Source organism: Sardina pilchardus, chromosome 4, assembly GCF_963854185.1.
Source record: "Sardina pilchardus chromosome 4, fSarPil1.1, whole genome shotgun sequence".
In the NCBI taxonomy this organism is placed as follows: Eukaryota; Metazoa; Chordata; class Actinopteri; order Clupeiformes; family Clupeidae; genus Sardina; species Sardina pilchardus.
The window spans coordinates 38,905,078-38,915,625 of record NC_084997.1 but is presented as its reverse complement, the minus strand read 5'-3'; the positions used below and the strand labels follow the sequence as shown (position 1 = coordinate 38,915,625).

The window sequence follows — 10,548 nt, the reverse complement described above, 5'->3', positions numbered from 1 at the left end:
GAATGAACTGTGCTTTTAGAACTGTTGTGCCCGATTGTGCCTTATAATGAGTGTCCTGAATGAACTGTGCTTTTAGAACTGTTGTGCCCGATTGTGCCTTATAATCAGTGTCCTGAATGAACTGTGCTTTTAGAACTGTTGTGCCTGATTGTGCTTTATAATGAGTGTCCTGATGGATTCCATTTCCCCCCGTAGGCCCCCCCATTGGCAGTTGTTGGCATTTGTCTGTTGGTAGTCTTTAGAATGTTCATAAAACCAGCTATCAGTCCACACTGCCCAGACACTAGCAGACAAGACTGACCTTTATTATGAGTGTCCTGATGGATTCCATTTCCCCCCGTAGGCCCCCCCATTGGAGGAGGAGATATGAGATGAGCTGCTAACTGGAAGAGCAGTGAAAGGCCCCTTCAAGATGAGTTTCCCTGAGGAGCCACCAGGGGGAGCTACTGCGTCTGCCTGGGGAGAAGAGAACGTGGGGCCAGAGGGCGCTAATGAGCAGCAGAGGCCTTTGCCTGCTGGGGGGAGCGACCAGAAGATTGCTGCCAGCCTCCAACTGAGGGGAGACCAGCCAGATGAACCAGAGGGATTTGACAGGTAGGCTGACCTCAAACACTCACATCGGGTCTATTCAGTTATAGTCGCAGACCAGCCAACCTGTAGGCACTAAGTGTAGCAGTCACATTTTCACAAATACGCTGATACGATTTGTTACTTAAAAGTAGGCAAAACCGAGCAGACATTCAACTTCCCTGGAGCATGTGATTTCATGCAAAGAGTGAGATAGAGAGAGAGAGAGTGATGAGACTGTGAGGGAGAATTATAGGCAAAGCATGTGGATTGGCAACTCTTCATGTTAATTTCTAGACTATCTGCTGTTTCTAGTTAGTTCACTTGTGTGAGTACATCTTTTTTTCAGGCTCAGTGGTACTCTTTAGTTTCTTTAAGGTTTGCAGATCTGAAGTCGGCTGAAAGAATTGAATAAAACATGTCAATTGGGTTACAACTAGCAAACATATATTTGTGTCTAAGGTGCTTTTAAAGGGGACATATCATGCAAAACTCACTTTTTGCAGGCCTTTGTGTTCATATTTAGGCCTCTACTGTTCTTATAAACAGTCTGTGAGGGACCGAGGCGGTCACCCCATGTTGTGGGAGGTGTGACACTGGATGTGTTGGTGTTTGAGGAAGGAGATGGCAGGAGACAGCAGTTCCGCATACAAAAAATAGTCATTTATTTGATTGACGGGCAGATCAGGGAATCACAATCCGGGTCCAGGCATGATACAGGGTTCTTCCAGGCAACAACTAGGCACCAAACCAGGCACCAAACTAGGCAACAGACTAGGCACCAAACCAGGCACCAAACTAGGCAACAGATCCATACAAGGCGACTTTGCAAATCTATGGACCAAACTTTCCCCTTTGCCTCACAGCAAGCAAGGGTTACTTTTTTGTAAACTTCAAATGAAAAAGACTTCCCTTTACTCCTGGACCTCCAGCTCTTCCCATGTGGCTTCCCTGTCTCCCGTGTGTCTCTCATATGTGACTTCTCTATCAGTGAAAGAGCCCTGCCTTAAATAGGCTAGGCCAATTAACCAATTAGTGATTGGACTGAACCACTATAGGACGTGTGTGTGGGGGAAGGGGGCTGTACCATTAACACCACTGTTAAAATCAACAGTTCAACACAGACCTACATACAAATTTTCACATACATATACACAACAATGAAAACAAAACTAGTGCATATGTGTGCGCAAAGTCTGTGTAGTACAAGGCAGAGTCAAAAGTTATCAGAGGGGGAAAAGGAGAAGTCTTCTTTTTCACACAGTCCAAGCGCGAAAAAACCCCATCCATCCGTTTTCTGTAGATCAGTAGAAAGACTTTGGTGTCAAGAAAGTATGCTGCTGTGAGCCATTTGGATGGCTCCCTTATTCTGATGTCATACTAAGGGAATTTGCATAGACCAACCCTAGCACCAGGGTCTAACATATGTGGTTGGATGCCGGCTCTGTTTTAGTCATTTTCACCTGTGAAACGAGCAGCGTAATCAATACATGCAGCCGGAGGCGTGGCCAGCCCAGAAACGGCTCAATTTGGGAGAGACCAATTAGCCCTTTTCACGTGATGTCAGACGAAGCTTTGCTGGGTATCCTCCGGCATGTCCAGCCACCAAATACTACAGAAGAAGAAGAAGAAGTATTCATGGGTTTCATCAGGTCCCTTTCCACAGGTGTATTAATCAAGCACCATGCAGTCTGCATTGATAATCAAGGTGCTTGATTGCTTGGTATCCTCCGGCTGGACATGCCGGAGGATACCCAGCAACGCTTCGTCTGACATCATTGTGAACAGGGCTAATTCTAACCTTGTTTAAAAAGAGGTATGATATGTCCCCTTTAAGTTCGGAGGTACATGGTCTGTTTTTTAAAGTTAGGACCTACAAACCATTAAAAAAAAAACTCCATATGTTTTATTAATGTATTAATGATACATTACTCATTCACAAACAACATTGACGTCCTTAAAGGTTGGTTATTACTCCTTTTTTCATTTAAGACATTAAGGTCAATTTGCAAAAGAAGATTTTTTACATGGTCTGGTATTTTAAAGTCAACCTACAAACCATTCCAAAAAAAACCCAGTGTATCTCAAAAATGCTCCTGTGTGTCTGTAGTGGTTTTATATAGATAAATATCCTCACATGTGTCTGGGTTCATACTGTAGGTCAGAAAGGCGATCCTCTCCTGTGCCCAGTCTGATGTCCATGCAGAGTGACTGGTCCATGCTGAGTGACTCGTCAATGGAGGGTCCATGGAGATTCATCCTCACATGTGTCTGGGTTCATAGGTCAGAAAGGCGATCTTCTCCTGTGCCCAGTCTGATGTCCATGCAGAGTGACTGGTCCATGCAGAGTGACTCGTCAATGGAGGGTCCATGGAGATTCTGTGGAGAAGGACAAGAGAAGGCCACTAAGTAAGTAAACATTTACACTAAATAATTGACACAGTTAATTCTTATTATACATTGCAAAAAATACAATCTTACTTAAGCAATAAGCCCCGAGAGGCCGGTGCTGCCCTCCCCTCCCCCGGCGGCGGTTTATACTGTTTATTAGAACAGCTAAGGGGCGTTGCTAGGCACGACGCGAAGTCTAAACCACGGACACGAGTGGCGTATTGCTTTTCTAAAACGGTTACTACATTGATCTAATGGTATCCATTAAACAGTGTAGGGAGGCTTAATTAAGCAATAAGCCCCGATAGGCCGTGGGTTATACTGTATAATCGAACAGCTAAGGGGCGTTGTTAGGCACGACGCAAAGCGGAGTCTGGGCGGCAGCAATTTCATACAGTGTGTGGGGGAGATCAACAACCGTCTTGGAACTGCCACAACACACAGCAAGGCTTGGAACTGCCACAACACACAGCAAGGCTTGGAACTGCTACAACACACAGCAAGGCTTGGAACTGACACAACACACAGCAAGGCTTGGAACTGCTACAACACACAGCAAGGCTTGATGTGGTAACTGCAGCTCCTGTAATCCGTGACAACGCATCAGGGACAACGTTTAGAGTACCCTTCCGTTACCGTGACAACGCATCAGGGACAACGTTTAGAGTACCCTTCCCGTACCGTGACAACGCATCAGGACAGCGTTTAGAGTACCCTTCCGGTACCGTGACAACGCATCAGGGACAACGTTTAGAGTACCCTTCCGGTACCGTGACAACGCATCAGGGACAACGTTTAGAGTACCCTTCCGGTACCCAACAGTGAAAGCAAAAGGTTGAAGACTCTTTACTCCCTTTAGGAAGTGTTTTCTACGGCCCAGATCACAGCTAAGCACTCCTTTTCAGAGACAGAGTAATTTCCCTCAGCCCCATTCAACAGGCGAGATGCATAAGTGATCACATGTTCTCCATCAGTATCTTCCTGAGTTGATAATGCGCCTAGACAAACATCACTAGCGTCAGTAGAGGCTTTGAGAGATCTGGACCATCAACCAAATAGTCCACACAGTCTCTCTCATTACCTTATTCACAGTGACAACTTGCGTTGCCCAAATCAGAGGTGTATCTTACTACTTGTTCAGGAAATCGTGGATAGGCTGTTGACTTTAGGCTACAACTGAGCATGTCATCATTCATACTATTCCATCACTAAAATCATGTTTGCAAAACTAATATGGTTTGAGCACTGAACAATCTCACAAAATCACAATGATAAGGACTCTTTTTCAGGGCTAAAATTAGCGGTTCAACACCCCTAGAAATAGCCTAGCGCCGCCTGTACCCACTCTCACTCAAGTCACCTAGCGCCGCCTGTACCCACTCAAGTCATGTCATGTTGCGTAAATACAACATATTTCATCTCTGTCCATGCAGTGTGTCAGCTGAGCAGGTGCTGTGTGATGTTTGCCTAAGTCCAGCTGTGAAGAGCTGCCTGACCTGCATGGACTCCTACTGTATGAGCTGCATCAGACCGCACTACTGTGACCCAGACCTGCAGAGACACCAGCTGCAGGACCTCCAGCTGCACGGGCATGATGCCACTGGGCAGGTGGGCACGGATAGAGGCCAGGTGCAGATCAGTAGTCTGGGCAGGTGGGCACGGATAGAGACCAGGTGCAGATCAGTAGTCTGGGCAGGTGGGCACGGATAGAGACCAGGTGCAGATCAGTAGTCTGGGCAGGTGGGCACGGATAGAGACCAGGTGCAGATCAGTAGTCTGGGCAGGTGGGCACGGATAGAGACCAGGTGCAGATCAGTAGTCTGGGCAGGTGGGCAGGTGCAGATCAGTAGTCTGGGCAGGTGGGCATGGATAGAGACCAGGTGTAGATCAGTAGTCTGGGCAGGTGGGCACGGATAGAGACCAGGAGCAGATCAGTAGTCTGGGCAGGTGGGCAGGTGCAGATCAGTAGTCTGGGCAGGTGGGCAGGTGCAGATCAGTAGTCTGGGCAGGTGGGCACGGATAGAGATCAGGTGCAGATCAGTAGTCTGGGCAGGTGGGCACGGATAGAGACCAGGTGTAGATCAGTAGTCTGGGCAGGTGGGCACGGATAGAGACCAGGTGCAGATCAGTAGTCTGGGCAGGTGGGCACGGATAGAGACCAGGTGCAGATCAGTAGTCTGGGCAGGTGGGCAGGTGCAGATCAGTAGTCTGGGCAGGTGGGCATGGATAGAGACCAGGTGCAGATCAGTAGTCTGGGCAGGTGGGCACGGATAGAGACCAGGTGTAGATCAGTAGTCTGGGCAGGTGGGCACGGATAGAGACCAGGTGCAGATCAGTAGTCTGGGCAGGTGGGCAGGTGCAGATCAGTAGTCTGGGCAGGTGGGCATGGATAGAGACCAGGTGTAGATCAGTAGTCTGGGCAGGTGGGCACGGATAGAGACCAGGAGCAGATCAGTAGTCTGGGCAGGTGGGCAGGTGCAGATCAGTAGTCTGGGCAGGAGAACCCTGTAGTGAATATGAACCATTACTCTTATTAACACAGTGATTATTATGTGTTACAGCAGGATCCCCACAAGCCATCCATCAACAAAGAGTGTATGTTGAATACAACTTATCTATGTTATATCTACCATTATAAAAGAAAATCACTAAATGCTGAAAACTAAATGGTCTCCTGTGTCTCCAGATGTTCCTCCACCTGGACAGATCCGGTTCCCCTCAGTGACACCAGACTCAGTTACTGTCAGCTGGCCACCACCAGAGGGCGCTGGAGCCCACAGCTACAGGGTGAGCTGGAGAGGAGCCCAGAAAGAGCGCAGCTCCACAGTGGAAGGTCTGAAGATGGAGGTGACAGGGCTTCTTCCAGGACAGAAGTACCACTTCACTGTGGCCACCCTCACAGAAGATGGGCGTCAGAGTGCATGTGTGGAGAGATTTGTCTACACAAGTGAGATTCATAAATCATTTCAAAAACAGTTTGTTTAACTGACATTAGATCACACTGTAATAATAATAATAATAATAATAATACAAATCTAACCACACCAAAAACTGCTTTTCTAATAACTAATGAAGATCAAAAAATCAAGTTGGTATTGTTCTTAAGTATAACAACACTTACCTAGAGCCTAAAACCAATACTTAAATAAGATGAGTTTGACCTCTTTTAAGATAGAGAGTTAATTCTCTTCATTCTAAAATCAGTACTATAGATTTCGCTTTAGATTAATTTGTTTGATTTTATTTTTTTACAGTGTATAAAGATACTTACCTGGCACTTCCCTGTAAAATAATTTGGCTTGATTCAAAAAGAACTTATTTATCATCATAACAGCAAGCAAATTTGGTTACAAGAGCATTGGGCATTTTTTGTTTTCTTCTTAAAGACTTCTAAAAATAGACTTAAATGTTAAACTAAAAAGACTTAAAATAAAAAAAGTAAAACCTAGCTTGCGTTTTTAATCATATATTCATTTAACCCCTTCTTACCGGGTGTGTGTTACCCGGCACACATTACAACATCAACAAACAGGCTAAATAAAGCAGTGGCGCAAACAGGATCCTGAGCTCTCAGCGGTGGTGTGGTGAGCTAGCTGAAATATCCTGATACCAGTAGACTAGCAAACAATTAAACAAGACACTCCAATAATTAAATATAGCGTGGTGCCTCCACTGATACTACACTCACTTGAAAAGTCCAGCAGTTACTTTCCCTATGGGACCTATGCACTAAGGAAGGTACTGGGTTAGCATGCAGGCTAATATCAACAATCTGACTAAGAGCCATACTCAGTTTCAAGCAAAATATCAATATACAAGACAAATAGCCACTAATACAATGAGCTACCGACTATTTCGGTAAACAGGAAAATCCCAGCGGTGCCTACAAAATGTAACTCCTACTTAAAGTGTAAGTTTGGCGAAAATTGAAAAAAAATTGTTTTTCTGAATGAAAATACATCAACTAAGCCATGGAAGAAGCAATTTTCGTTGATCACGCAGTACAGAGCTAGCACAGGCAAGAGCTACAGCCCAAAATAGCAAACAGTAGGTTAGCATAGGGCCTACAGCCACACGCTTTCAAATTCGCATTTTTAAGCCACTAACATTGCTCAAAACAGCGGCAAACCTCGTCAGCCACTTGCTCTAGGTGTCTACACATAAAATGAAGCACCAATCAGTCTGTAAACATTGGAATAGTTTGTATTCACTTAGAATCAGTTCGAGACAGCAACCTGAAGCACAGAAATGTCACGCGAGATCTCACATGGTAATAGCATGGTACATAAGCATGTAAAACACAAAGCATTTTGGTCATTGTATTAATACAGTAAAACAACTGTAAAAAGAACTGTACTTTACAGGTGCTTACATTAAGATCAAAAAAGCTATTTTATCAAATTTAATGTCATCCACAAATTGCAACTCAAATGAAAGTGTTTTGTTTTACTGTCATCCTGGCCATTGGAATCAGTGCAAATAGCACAAAGGAGTTCGCTATTATATTGGTGGGAGCAATTGTGTCATCTCAAAATATTGATGGTGACCAGACCTAAACCCATTGAGTGTACTTTAGTATATTGGGATTTATTGGGACAATAAAATACATGGCTGGTTATTGCATGAGTCTGATGCAATCTCTCTATCAAAGATACAACCCAGGGGCAGCATGTAGAGAGAGAAAAGGAGGGGGCCAAGAATTGAACCTTGGGGGACCCCACATTTCATGGTGGCAGAGGAAGAGGAGTAATGTTTGTCTGTCTGATGCAGTCTCTCATTCTATTATGTTTCAGATCTAAGAGAGCGTCCAGATGAACTCCGAATAGTGCTGCTGGGGAAGACTGGAGTTGGGAAGAGCTCGACAGGAAACACCATCTTAGGGAGAGAAGTGTTTGAGGCTGAACCATCTGCTGAATCAGTCACTAGCACGTGTCAGAGAGAGGTGGCTGAAGTCAATGGGAGGCAGATTAGAGTGATTGACACACCAGGGTTGTTTGATACTGAGCTTAGTAATGAGGAGATTCAGAGAGAAATCTCTAACTGCATTTCGCTGGTACTACCAGGCCCACACGTGTTCCTCCTGGTAATACCACTGAAACGGTTTACTTTAGAGGGCAGAGAGGCAATAACGTTCATTCGAAACACTTTTGGTGAAAACTCCATCAAGTATGCTATAGTGCTCTTCACAAGAGGAGATGATCTGAGGAACAAGTCCATTGAACAGTTCCTGGGACAATCTAGATCTCCTATTATGACCCTCATTCAACAATGTGGTAACAGATACCATGTGTTTAACAACAACAACACCAGCGACCGTACTCAGGTTTCTGCTCTCCTGGAGAAAATCAACAAAATGGTGGCAGGAAATGGAGGAGGCTATTACACTAGTTGGATGTTCCAGCAGCAACACGAAATGGAGAGAAAGATGAAGGAGAGAGAGAAGGAACTGATTAGAGAAATGGAGAACATGAGATTGGAGAAGGAAGCTCTTCAGGCCAAATATGAAGCACAACTGGAGAGAATGAAGAAGAAAATGGAACAAGAAAGAAAGAATGCAGATGAAGAGAAAAGAAGAAGAGACAAAGAGTTCAGGGAAAGAGAGCAACGATTCTAAACAGAAATGAAAGAAAAATAAGAGCAGGAGGAACCGATAGAAATAGAAAGAGAGAAGAGGAGAAAGGAGCAAATTTGGAATGATCAATATCAGAGACTTATAACTCTTAGAACCTGATTGCCGCAAAGTGTGTAAAAAAAACACCCATTCTTCTGTGTTACAATGCTCGGCAACTATTTGTTGCAGCAAGATGAGACCTTTATTGCTTGTGTGGCAGGGCCCTCGGGTTTATCCAACCAAATGGATGTAAACAGAGGCAGTGGTATAAGCAATGTTGTATTTATTATTTCTTTTTTATATATATAAAATGAATGGCAGAAGTTAACAAGACAAACACAGACAGTCACGACATGGGACAAAATAAAAGACACATATGATACACAATATTAATACACCGAGATGCCCAGTATGTTGGAGAATGCTATGCAGCCTGACCTAACACAGGTACAGTAAGCATAATTCAGGTGGCTGCCCAGCCAGAAGTGCTATATAGCCACACACACACACAGGTGCAATACTCAAACTTTCCAAATGCAACTAGCACAAGCATGAATTGGTGGTCTTAGTACACACTCAACCACTAGGATGTGCTCACAACGCAAACTAGGGGAAGGCAGCCACAAGGTTAGCTTAACTGTGCTACACGATGGAGTAGACAAGCCACACTAGCACCGAGGGAGAGGAAAAGGGCACTCAGTAAATAAAATAAAACAAGACAAGACAAAAGGAAACAAAACACACAACACTCCCAATTCACATGCACTGAGTAGCAGGGCTACAAAGAACTAATACTACCTAGGACATAGAGTGCTATGCTAAGGAGTAACAGTTTACCGTGTGAATCCACTAATTTGCTACTATTACAATCTATTGCGTTCTCGTAACAGATTCTAACAGCGCAAAACACTTAATGTAAATGAAACCAAACAAAACGAAAATAAGCCAACACAACAGACAGACCATACGTCAGGCTACCTTGTTGCTAGTACTGACTATAACCCAAATAAACTATAGCGGGGGAAAACTGTGATAAACAGCCAGCTGTGATCTCGGCCTGTTCCACAATACGAACTAGTCCAGAGGGACGGGAGCAGAGCAGAGAGGTGCATAGGCTCCGCATTCAGTGTTCACCTTGATGGTCACAAGGAAACCGGAGGAGAGACAGACGACACTCCAGACCACAGCGAGGAAGTTGTTCAAAACCAAGCCACCATAAACTGCATGGCTTGCACAGACCAGCGACGAGCAACTTGCATGCCAAACCACCTGGGAGAGCGTCTCCTTTGTACTTGCTCAAAGGGGAAGGTACGTGCCGGTGATTACCAATCCCGCACACCCAGGTGATTACCAATCCCGCACACCCAGGTGATTACCAATCCCGCACACCCAGGTGATTACCGATCCCGCACACCCAGGTGATTACCGATCCCGCACATCCAGGTGATTACCGATCCCGCACATCCAGGTGATTACCGATCCCGCAGATCCAGGTGATTACCGATCCCGCAGATCCAGGTGATTACCGATCCCGCACATCCAGGTGATTACCAATCGCTCGTGAACGCAACCTGATCACATCCCCCGACCCGGTGAACCAAGTCTGACGTCGCATGAAGAGCACCGACCCGGTGAACCAAGTCTGACGTCGCATGAAGAGCACCCGATCACAGCTTGAAAGAGCAGACGTGGGGCTTTCCAACAAGACTACTCACTTGTCTGTGTGAAATTATGCTCATTTAAAAAAAAAAAAAAAAAAAACCTGCTCTGCGTTCACCTGCATTACTCTCGTTTGAATTACTCACAAACCTGAAATCGGATAGATATACCACGTATGTCAGACTAAAGAGGAGACAAAGAGCTATCAATTGATACCAAGTACATCCTTCTGGGTTATACAACAGAGGAAGTGACAGCAAAATAATAGCTTCATATGGCTTGACTTACCCCACGCGTTTGTGTGTTTAAGTGGCAAAGTC

At 45.0% G+C, this 10,548-nt stretch overlaps 1 protein-coding gene across 1 annotated transcript; it reads left to right on the top strand.

The window, feature by feature from the left end:
- Positions 1-412: 412 nt before the first annotated feature.
- LOC134079087 (uncharacterized) lies at positions 413-8,724 on the top strand. Its single transcript, XM_062535256.1, has 7 exons — positions 413-594; positions 2,728-2,976; positions 4,392-4,610; positions 5,501-5,553; positions 5,645-5,905; positions 7,174-7,228; positions 7,729-8,724. Exons 1-7 carry the CDS (start codon positions 413-415, stop codon positions 8,570-8,572), a joined length of 1,863 nt encoding a protein of 620 aa, XP_062391240.1. The 3' UTR covers positions 8,573-8,724.
- Positions 8,725-10,548: the final 1,824 nt, after the last annotated feature.